The sequence below is a fragment of the Hippopotamus amphibius genome, chromosome 3 (genome assembly GCF_030028045.1).
Source record: "Hippopotamus amphibius kiboko isolate mHipAmp2 chromosome 3, mHipAmp2.hap2, whole genome shotgun sequence".
Classification (NCBI taxonomy): domain Eukaryota; kingdom Metazoa; phylum Chordata; class Mammalia; order Artiodactyla; family Hippopotamidae; genus Hippopotamus; species Hippopotamus amphibius.
Window position 1 is genome coordinate 40332192 of NC_080188.1, and position 11888 is coordinate 40344079.

General features: G+C 38.3%; 1 protein-coding gene across 1 annotated transcript; it reads left to right on the top strand.

The window, feature by feature from the left end:
- The first annotated feature begins 7128 nt into the window (after nucleotides 1-7128).
- LOC130850129 (peptidyl-prolyl cis-trans isomerase A-like) lies at nucleotides 7129-7687 on the top strand. The gene has a single exon (XM_057729474.1). It carries the CDS (start codon nucleotides 7129-7131, stop codon nucleotides 7612-7614), a length of 486 nt encoding a protein of 161 aa, XP_057585457.1. The 3' UTR covers nucleotides 7615-7687.
- The last annotated feature ends 4201 nt before the right edge of the window (nucleotides 7688-11888 follow it).

The window sequence follows — 11888 nt, forward strand, 5'->3', positions numbered from 1 at the left end:
CTCACACAGAACATCTGGTAATTTCAGTTGCAAATTCCCAAAGGATTTCACACTTATTACATTCTTATTAAAATTAATAGCAGGGCTGCAAGGCATGGCAATATAAGAAAGGCCCTTTATCAGGAAAATAAAATCAACTGAGATAATAAAGCTACTTTCCACTGTAAGAAAATCAAGGCCAGATATTATATACAGGAAATTAGCTAAATTTATTCCTGAGAAATGTTATTCCTTTCCACACCATATTTATACACTGATTATTTACTCAATGCAATGTCACAGATATTAAAGAGGAATACCTCTGTGTGACTATAACAGATATTCTCACGTCCCAAATTCCAATTATTTCCTTTCATTCATTCTCTTATTCTATAATTAAATGGTTTAAGTGGCTGAAATATTGTTTTACATATTGTCTTTGCCACAGTCTAATAAATGTCACCTTAAAAAAAGGTCACCTTTCATATAGCTAAGTCTCCTTTTGGGACATGTCAATCCTGCCTAATTACATGACTTATTTACAAGTTGAGGTCCTTACTTATCTTGATTTCATTATATTTCCATATAATCTTTTGTATTCCCACTTCAACTCTGATGCCTTTTTCTTTCCATCTCTCTATATACCTGTCTAGGACCACATGTCTCTCTTGTTCTCTGTATGTGTTTGTATGGATAAGTTTTTTCTTCTGTGTGTATTGTATTTAGCTATTGTACTTACATCTCTCTCTCTATAATGTTTGTATGTGTGTAGTGGGGGGGGGTTAAAACTTTTTCTCTCTTTTTTTTGAAGAGGTAAAATTCATGTAGCATAAAATATGTCATTTTAACCATTTTTATGTAGTGGTTTCTAGTATGCTTACAATGTTATGCAACCATTATAACTATCTAAATCCAGAACATTTTCAATATGCCAAAAAGAAAGACTGTACCCATGAAGCAATCACTCTATTTCTCCCTCCCACAAGCACTGGGCAACGGCTAATCTCCTTTCTGTCTCTGTGGATTTGCCTCTTCTGGATATTCATATAAATGGAATCATACAATAAGTGGTCTTTTGTGTCTGGCTTCTTTCATTTAGTATAATATTTTCAAGTTTTATCAATGTTGTAGCATGTATCAGTACCTCATTCCTTTTTATTTTTAAACAAGGACTGAGCTATGTTCTTTGTATTTCCCAGTGCATGTGTCCAAGTATGTGTGTTCCTCTCTGTAGGGGTCTTTGTAGGTCTCACTCTCTGAACGTGTTTGTGGTGTCTCCTTACATCTCTATTAAATAAACACTGGCGAGGCTCATCATTTCTGAATGTATTTGTATGTATGTGTGTCTAGCACATATATTGGGTTGGCCAAAAATTTCATTCAGAAAGATGCTATGGGAAAACCCGAACGAACTTTTTGGGCAACCCAATGCACAAACATATACCGCACTAGAGATTCAAATACTTTTTTTTTCTTAAATTTACTTGCAGGGAGATTGTCTTCAATAACTATTGGTTCTTTGGGGGGAGTTTTTTGAGCACCCTGATTGGCTATCAAGGATAACTGAAGATCCTCCAAAGTGGTCAGTCCTAGAAGGGGAATCATACCTCCCACCCAGATCCCCTCTGTCATGGGCAGCCTCATATAACTGGACACAAAGGGCCTGCCCATTAACACGAAATCACCTGGGCAGGGAACTACAAAATTAAAATAACTGCTACATGTCAGAAAAGGTGGAATTTAAAAGGCACATTTGCAATTGTTCAAATTAGACTATTTTCTACATATTACATCAGGACCCCCATTTGAAACTATTCTTCACACTCTTCAAAAATCACAATTGTAAGTCACAGGTCATATCATATCATCAACTTTACAATCTCCTTTTGTTCCCAATGGACTACCAAAAAACTACAAACTCCTCACTCTGGCTTACCAGCAGATACACAGTCTACTCCTATTTACAACTTTAAGATCATCTACAGTTTTCTTCCACTCCACCCTAGCCTCTAGTTATTCACCTTGAATACCTCACGCCCCCTGCTGGCACTAGTTCCTCTACTTGGGGGATTTTTCCATTTCTGGTCTGCATGAACTCCTTTAAATATCAAATCAAATATAACCACCATGCTGTGGTTTTTCCCTATACTCTCACTGCCGAATGAAATTAATCTCTCATTGATATGCCCACATTTTAAAAACAACTCTATCATGGCACTAATTATATTTTTCTATATCTATCCCTTCTAAAGTATCAGATTCTTGAATATTTTACTCAGTTGTGCATATCCAGTGTTTAACACAATGCCTAGCACACACTAGATTCTAAACAGATTTTGGTGGAATCAATAATTTTAAAATTTCTTTCAGGTAGTGTGAAATTCAACACTGCTTTATGAAAGCTGAAACTTAGTGGAAGAAAAAGAGGAAATGAAACAATCTAAATAAGAACTAAGCCTAACCATAGAGAAAGAATGCCTGGACCCTGGCCCATCCCTCATCTTTGTGACCAGCAAGCCAAGCAAAGAACTCCTGTGTGTTCAGTTGGCGAACGACGCCACATTAGTGATGACAGTGGATGGGCACTTGGGGAAACTTGCTGAGTAACATGGACCACTGAAGCAGCAATCCTTCTCAAATCAATTTCAGTTTCTCAAATGCTGAGTATGTAGTGATATTTCAAAGCAATCTCCAGAGACGCACTCAAGCTGCAGCAGGAGATCCTAAGCTATTGTTCCACTTGCTCAGATGATCCAGACCCAAATGTGAATACTGAAGCATTAGGTGTTGTCTTTTTTACCATTTTTTTTAAAAAAAGAGAACAAGACACAGAAACTTCAGAGAAGGCATAAATTGAGACTTTTTGGCCCTGTCCCTTTTGAGCCCTCCACAATGTATTGTCCCCAATATTCAATTCTGAACACCCAACCAACTTAACCCACTAAGTGTGCCTGATTATGAGATGTTTTGGGGTTTCTGTACTTAATATTTCTGTGCATATGGATTAAATAGTTATGGATATTTTTTAGATAAGCAAGGAATGTCTTTTTCCCCCAAGCTGAGAAACAATCTAACGGTAGAAAATAATCATATGTGTTGTTTTATTCTTATATTTTTCTATTGTCAAAGAGCTCAGATATTTATATAAGCTGGAAAAAGATAACTGTCTCATGCAGTGAAATATGGACATTTAAAAACATGCAAGCTTCTAAGGTAGGCAAGGAGAAGAGAGACTAAATTAGTAGAAAAGGGGGAGGAGGAAGTGGAGGAGGAGGAGAAGGAAGATGGACAAACTTTTCAGGGAGGTTATCAAAGAAAGCCTGCACCAAAAGTACTGCTCTATCCAACATGATAGCAAAGTAATGAGCACTTGAAATGAGGCAACTCAAACTGAGATGTTCTGTAAGTATAAAACTGCACCCTGGATATCAAAAATGTAAGTATGAAAAAGGAATATAAAACAGCCTGTTAATAATTTTATATTGACTACATGTTGAAATATTTTGAATATATTGAGTTAAATAAAATAGGTTATTAAAATTAATTTCACCTGTTTCCTTTAACTGTTTCCCATGTCCTAATAGAAAATCTTAAACAATATGTGTGGCTGGCATTACATTTTGATTGGACACGTCAATTTAAAAGAAAAAATCCAGATTTGGGTAAGAAGAGAATGTATTTGTAAGAATTGCTATAACAAAGGAAAAGGAAAGGAATATTGCAATAGGGCAAGTGGGACTACTGCAATAGGGAGAATGTTTTGACCACAAGATCCGTAAGCATCTCAAAGATTAGGCAGACAGGAATTTTCTTTTACACAGAGAGGTAAACAAGACTAGAAAAAAATCGAGTGTGGGGGACTGGGTGGCATGAGCAACCAGTTGATCAAGGAATGTATTTCCTCGCAGTCAGCTGACTCTAGGGAGGAAAAGGTGAGGAAGACTTGTATACTGCTTCAGGCTGAGGGCAAGGCAGAGATCAAGGGCCCAGAGGAAGGAGAGAAGTTTAAAGTTGGTCAAGTCAGTTAATAAGCACTTTGTTCTGATTGATCAATTGGGACAATCAGTTCAGCTCATCTTTTATAAATCAAAGAAATGGGAATTTGGAAGGTATGTGTCTAGCCTTGGCACAGGTAAACAAGGATGACATCCATGAGTCTTAATGCATATCACATGGGGAAAGGTGGTTCTTTGTGGTAAGTCAATTTCTGGAAACAAAGGATAGCAACTTCTTCAACTGTCCCTGTTTTCCAGGATCATAAGGCTCTAGTCAAGTTCTAGTTCTAAAACCTCTAGAATTTTGCACTATTTCTGGAGTGGTGACAAAACAAGCTATAAAGTCAGACAAACTGGTTTCAGATCTCAGCTCCGCTATTACCAACTCTGTGACATGGATGATGTACATAATCTCTGTCTCAGTATCTTCATTTGTTGAAAGTACTTACTTCATAGAGTTCTAATGATTGTGGAGATGAAGACCATGCACATGAGAACAAATGAGCTATTTATTCAGAGGTTGCTATAGAAAGGGAGTCAGCCACCATCACTTGCATTTGGCAGAGACACGTGGCAGCTAGGGGAATGAAAAAACTTCACAGCAGAAAATAAGGGAAGGCTTCTGGCGGGCTCTGATGGCAGGTTGTTGGCGTGAGGAAGCTGGAGGCACATTGACCAGAAGCAGAGCATTTTCTGCCATTTGTTTGGGGAGCATATTTGCTTCCTTTTGTTGGTCCTTATTGGAAAGGTGGGGGCTTATGAAGTTGTGGAATAGGGAAGCTGGATGTAATTGATCAAGTGCCGGTCTTCCTGGGCTGATTATTGCCAAGATAGAGATTTGGTTTCCCAGTGTGATTGCTGCAGAGGATGTGGGTTAGAGCTCCACTGTCACATAAGGTGTGGCTATGTCAGCTTGTATATTCAGTCTCTCACGATGAAATAGTACCTACAAAGTGCATAGCACATGACTTGGCCTATAGTGAGGTTCAGCTTTAATTTCACCTCCCTTTTTTTGATAGGTAATACAAAACTACTTACACTTAGGCCAGTTTTTTTTTTAATGTAATAGGAAGTAATTTACCATACGGCAAAAAGCTGGCTCCCCAAACATTATTAACATAAGCTGTTGATAAGACAAAGCCCAGTTATTGCTTACCAAATACAAGGGAGGATATCACCTTGAAAGTCTTTTACAGTGTTTCAAGGAGGGAAAAAAAGGTCAAAATTTATCAAGAACTGGAAGGTCGTCTTAAGGTGGGTCTTTCAATTTGGGGTCATGATTAGGACTGAGCAGGAATCATAATACAAGCATCAAAGGCTAGGATTTTGAGGGATTCAAAGACTCTTTAAGCAGAAAATATCTGTTGACATTGTCCATTGAAGAGCTGATATGTCTTTTGAGAAGTTCCTGAAATAAACAACCACACCATCTGCTTAAGCAGGACAGCCCTGGAAGAGTAAAGAAGTGCTAATAAATTGCAAGGTCATACTAATGTAGACAGTAAGTTATGATTTCAGTTTTCAGTGCCCAGGCTGAGCATGGGGGAAGAAGGTTCTGGTTCTCACATAGATGGTACCTGATTATGACTATAAATTTTTAAACATAGTTAAAGAAAGCTTGATCTAGTTTAGAAAACTTTAATCTCTCATGGAGGTGCTTTTTCTCCAAATGATTCTCTAAATTTTTTCTAAAGAACTCCCATTTCTTCAAGATATGAAAAGGAATTGGTGAACAGGATGCTATGGTTGAATGAGACTGGCAAGTTCATCTAGAGCTTCCACTTGTTGATAAACAGTACCCTTGAACACAATAAAATATGAGAAGTGCACCATTCAACACTCCTCTTTAACTCTAACTCAGCAGCTTTGAGTGTAAGTGGTTTATTTGGGAGGTTAGGAATTGATCCTAAGAAGTACCATTAGAGTGTTGGAGAAGTGAGAAAGGGAAGGGATAAAAAGCCAGTACAGGGTGCATGAACGTGCAGGGTGCTATTGCAGACACCTGGCGTTCAGTCCTGCTGAAAACCCTGGAAGACAGTGTGAAAGGAGCTTCAGAGTTGTCCCATCTAAGGGGGTTATAACCTACAGGTATTTATGCCTAAATTCCCATTCCTCATTGGCTGACAGCTGTTCTTAGAAACAACCACCCCAGCACTTCTGGCTTGCCTTGGACAAGGGCCAACAGAAAGCCCTCAAGTAGAGAGCTGTAAGATTTTTAAACAAATCACCATCAATATATTCTTGTACAGAAACAGTGAGTGCTACTGCAACAGAGACTGTTGAAGGGGATATGCTTGGGGCTTCTATAACATCTGCTAAAGCCTGCCACTCGCCATGCACAGATTCACTCATCTCCCAAGATGAGTTCAATTCATCCCATCGCTATTTCTTCAAGCTGATGGTCCATAACAACTTGTAAAAAACAAGTAAGATTTACAATGAGAAGGTTAATGAGAACTTAACGCAGGAAATATAATGGGGTAAGCTACAGTCCTCACTATTACAGTTGACAGTGAGGTTATAATTGACATTGTACATCTCCTGATACCACTTACTATATTCACTCTAAATACCTTAGCCAGTACTCCTGCTTTGTCCCTGAGAAGTCCAAGCCCACTTGTTATACCTTTGTATTGTTATGAAAGCCTCATAAAGATTCCCAGAGAATTTGTGGGTTTCATATGCACTCCTCCCTATCTTTATTATACAGCAGCCACCTCACCTCCTTGTTTTAATGAGGGTTAATTACTTGTCCGTACAGTAGCTCCTTTCTTTCCCTATTAATCTAATAGCACAAAAAGCACCAAATCACCTGGCAGCAGCTATTTAGTGGGACTACTACTGTGTCCCTGGTAGAAATGCCCAATCTCTCCCCCAGAAATCAGGACCTCCAATCCATCAGAGGACAAGGAAATAAAATTTCCCCAAGGTCACTGAGAATAGTGACAAGGGCATCTCCAAACTTCACCGCTGTGCCTGGATCCATGTATTCTGTCACAAATACAACACCATGTGGTTGCCATTGGTTGAGAGTTATACCACATCTTGAAGGATAATACCACAACTCTACAGGACTGTGCTTCACTATGCTTTTAAAAGGCTATTCCAGGCCTTGCAGACACTGCAACCCTGGAGCCTCCCTCGCAGCCTAGCCATGGTCAACCCTACCATGTTCTTCGACATAGCCATTGACAGCAAGCCCTTCAGCCGCGTCTCCTTTGAGCTGTCTGCAGGCAAAATTCCAAAGACAGCAGAAAACTTTCATGCTCTGAGCACTGGGGACATAAGCTTTGGTTATAAAGGTTCCTGCTTTCACAGAATAAGTCTTGAATTTATGTGCCAGGGTGGTGATTTCACACACCATATTGGCACCGGTAGCAAGTTCATCTATGGGGAGAAATTTGATGATGAGAATTTCCTCCTGAAGCATACGGGTCCTGACATCTTGTCCATGGCAAGTGCTGGCTCCAACACAAATGGTTCCCAGTTTTTCATCTGCACTGAGTGGTTGGATGGCAAGCATGTGGTCTTTGGCAAGGTGAAAGAGGGCACGAATATTGTGGAAGCCATGGAGCACTTTGAGTCCAGGAATGGCAAGACCAGCAAGAAGATCATCATTGCTGACTGTGGACAAATCTAATAAATTTGACTTGTGTTTTATCTTAACCACCAGACCATTCCTTTTGTAGCTCAGGAGAGCACCCCTTCACCCCCATCTGCTCGAAATATCCTATAATCTTTGTGCTCTCACTGCAGTTCTTTGGGTTCCATATTTTCCTTATTCCCCTCCAAGTTTAGCTGAATTGAAAAGTTAGGTTTATGATTATGAAATAAAAACTTAAAAAAAAAAAAAAGGTTATCCCAAAGTCCCATTAGGCCAGCTACTTCAAGGTTAGGTGATGTGTATGGTAGGACCAGTGAACTTCATGATGATGTGTCTCCTTTGGCAAAAAAGTGCGTCTCTTGGTCCAAAGCAATATTATATGGGATGTCACCTCTGTGAGTTCTCAGATAATGGTGCCAATCAAGAATGTGGCAAAGAAAGGAAAGCAGAATACATATAAATCCCACCAAGGAAAAATCACTGCCCCTTCCAGAGTTCAGTGCTACCTTCTGGTTATTATTGCACAATAATACATAAAGTTCATCTCTGTACTTTTAGTCCAGCATTCTACACAACAGATTATGCTGCCTCGTATTTAAAACTTCTCAATGCTAAGAAATTATTTTTCATTCATTTTCAAAAGGGTAAACCTAGCATGAAACTCAAGCCAATACCATATGGAACAGAGAATAAAATGAATTTGCATATTATTAATTGCACACCATTAATTTTCAAGGACAATTGCAAATTAGACCAACTAACTCATTTCTAAAATGTAGCTTATGTATGGGGAATATCTTCATGTCTCAGACAAGTTACCCATTTATTAAAATTAAAATACTTCCTTTCAATCTCAGTTCTCTAAAGGGTGCCATAAAAGGGGGACAGATGTTGAATGGGAAGAGTGAGAGTTTGTGAGCCATAAGCCTAACAGCATAAATCAGGGAGACATAAAGCAGGCAAGAAGCAGAAAGGACCAAGGAAAGCCCTTCTGCAGTAGCCAAACACCCAGTCCAGACACATGCAGAAAAAGAAAAACAAATTTAATGTTTTCAGTAAGAGAAACTAAGAACCTTACAGCAAGACTCTATTTTTGTCTCTTTGCTATTGCCTTCATTATTCAGCTGATGTCAGTAAGGCAAGACTCTCTGCAAACTTTTACTCCTAATCATTTGCAACACACTGACAGTGTGCTCTGTTCTGTATTGACTTAGAAGAGGACTTGGTCTCTGCTCCAGGCTCTTAAAATCTGGTTGAAGTAGTCATAGCAATTCAAACATAAAAATGCCAGTTGAGCAGGGGATTAAATCTCAAGAGGTGCAAGGGTGCATGTACCATTATTAGCCATAACACCGCATAGATGGTAATTAAGCAGAGAGCACTTCCATTTTGCCACCCTCAGCAGCCCACATCAAAAGGCCACTATATAAATTGTCAACCTATGACCTTTATGTGACTTATGACTTGCCAAACTCATAACACTGCACATCAGTAATTCAAATAAATTTAAATAATCAGAGTTATAAGCTACAAATTTACATGATCTCTTAATATTTTAGAATCAAAACACATGGTGATTTTTAGACTCTGAAACCATCTATTAAGTCATTCCAACACAGGAATAAAGCAGTGTAGAAATTAGATTGGTTTTGGGTTTGTTTGTTTGTTTTTTGCTGCATTGGGTCTTTGTTGTTGCACAGGGGCTTTCTCTAGTTGTGGCAAGCGAGGGCCACTTTGTTGTGGTGTGCAGGCTTCTCATTGTGGTGGTTTCGCTTGTTGCAGAGCACAGGCTCTAGGTGTGGGGGCTTCAGTCGTTGTGGCACACAGGCTTAGTTGCTCCGCAGCATGTGGGATCTTCCTGGACCATGTCCCAACCCATGTCCCCTGCATTGGCACGTGGATTCTTAACCACTGCGCTACCAGAACAGTCCCTAGGTTGGGCTTTGATACACTCATCTGACATGATTGTCAGCTAAGTCTCACTCCAATGGATAAATTTGTGAAGACTGGTTGAGTAAATCAATAATATATTCATGATATTATATAACTGTAGCAGATTCAGTCTATACTTCTGCATCAGTGAAGCTGGTTCCACTCTGCCCAAGTCAAATAAAATCAGTGTTAATTATTATTCAACTGAATTATATTCCACACCAAATAGCATTGTGATTAATCAAGTAGTCAGAATGATCCCTTAGCTCATAATGTCCTCAAGCAGGCTCCATTATTCTACTTACATATGTTATGCTAAAGCACTACTTCAGTCCCATGAAGTTGGTATATCTTAGGGTGGTGTGAAGCTAATTCTTTTTTCCAAAATCTTTTCTCTTCCCCAGCCTTTTCTCAACTCTCTATAACACTAGTGAAAATTGAGGTATTAATTTTCAGGATTCTGCCAAAAAACATAAGGCAATCCTGAGGATTTCTTGAGCAAATTTATGGAGGTTTAAGTAGATGTAAGGGAATCTTAAGCAAGCAATGGTGGAACACCCAGGAACTAACAACAGGAAGCCATTACAATCCCTGGAATTGAAGGAATTGGGGGAAGGAAAGTTACTAGTGAAGCCCAGAGAGGTCTTAAGTTTGTGAAAGAGGAGCCACTTGACAGAAGCTGTAACTATAGTACCAGTCTCTGACAGAACCATGGCAAGGCAGGCAGGAGGATGGAGAATGGGGGTAAATACTCTGACCTCTCTCTTCTCCTACCATCTAATCTCCTGCTTGTGCTTCCCATTGGCTAAAATCAGTCAGAAGGCAAAAAAAAATGAAGGTGATGGAAACTGTAGTTGTCAGCCTCTTGGAGTGTAAGCAGGACAGAAAAGAGTGAAGAATATACAACATAATGATTCAATGTAAATATAGATAGATATTTTGTTTTGCATATTACCAATAAATATTTGTCTATTAAAAATACAGTCTGTGGCCCTACCTAATAAAACCATGAAATTTATTTTCTATCTTGTCTATTTTTATTCTTGCAGTAATTCATTTCAAGAGTAAATAATTTGAAAACAGATTTTTAACTACAATTAAGTAACTCCACTAAATGCTACTTATCCAAAAGAAGGACTCATCTATTGAATACTAGTTGTGTTTTAAAATTCACTTCCTTATTTACTACCAACAAGTTCAACCATAACATTGCCTGTAGGATCCCAGTATTGATAAACACTGATAAGACACTTAAAATGGTCTATGTCATATCAACCCAAGACTTCTATTTATTCAGTTCCATGAATCCTCATCTGAAAATGTTATTTACAATCCAGAAACTTCCACTCAAGTTGACATGGATGTAATTAATAACTTCATTCTTAAAAGTTAATGCTTTTATCATATAGCACTGAATGTGTGATTTAATATGTACCATTTTCAGGAAATATATACTCAAATGAAATATTCTCATATTTAAAAGGGACTGTTACCAATGCCAAAAAAAAAAACCACCTCTAATTATATCTTTGACTAAGCAAAACAATCCAAGAAGGGTGTTTGAGTGTAGGAAAAAAGAGTGAGCCCAGCGTGTAGTATGTAGATTAATGAGAGCGAAGATATGAAAGGAGATTGTAGACAGAGGAGGAGTGGCAGAGTCTAGATCTCAGAGGTGGGGCATGCCTTCTAATGACTGAGTTCATACTCATGTCTTGTAGAGGTGGAGTAGAAATGGAGGTTAGTGATTCAAGGAAGGAGAAAAACTATTCAATTAAGAGATTTAATGAACCATCACCAAGAATAAAAGTGGGAGTGAGTTACAAAGGGAAAGACATAATGCATTCTTGTAGCCTCCTCTGCTATTTTTTCTTAATCAATTAATGACAAACTGTTGACCTTACACATTCATTGGGACATATTTTTTTTCCATTTTCAATATATGCTTCTCAAATGTACATAGGTATGTTAATTAGCTCATTTATATAACTCCACCAAACTGTAATCAGAAATGTTTCTGTAATTGGCCAACTGATCAAGCCCAAACATGATAAAAATTTTCATAATTTCTCAAAATTATTAGAAATGTTCAATATACTTGAGTAGGCACAGTAAACATAGTTCTGCCCAAATGGAAATAAATCATACTTACTCTAGTATTCAACATGTTTTTGAACAAAACTGGACTCCAGAGCCCATGTTATTTCTGACACCATGGTTTTTCTCTTCGTGAAGATGAATACTGTTTCCCAAACTAAGGGAAACACTAAACACTAAGCTAAATTAGAAACACTAGACTTGTGAATCCCAAGAGCATACAGCTCACAATGCAGAGCAAATTGTTGAAACACATTTTTGTTGAATTGAAATTAATTCATTCT

What these genes read in the sequence shown, in the direction of transcription:
- LOC130850129 (XM_057729474.1), top strand. Translation starts at nt 7,129, where the DNA reads ATGGTCAACCCTACCATGTTCTTCGACATAGCCATTGACAGCAAGCCC.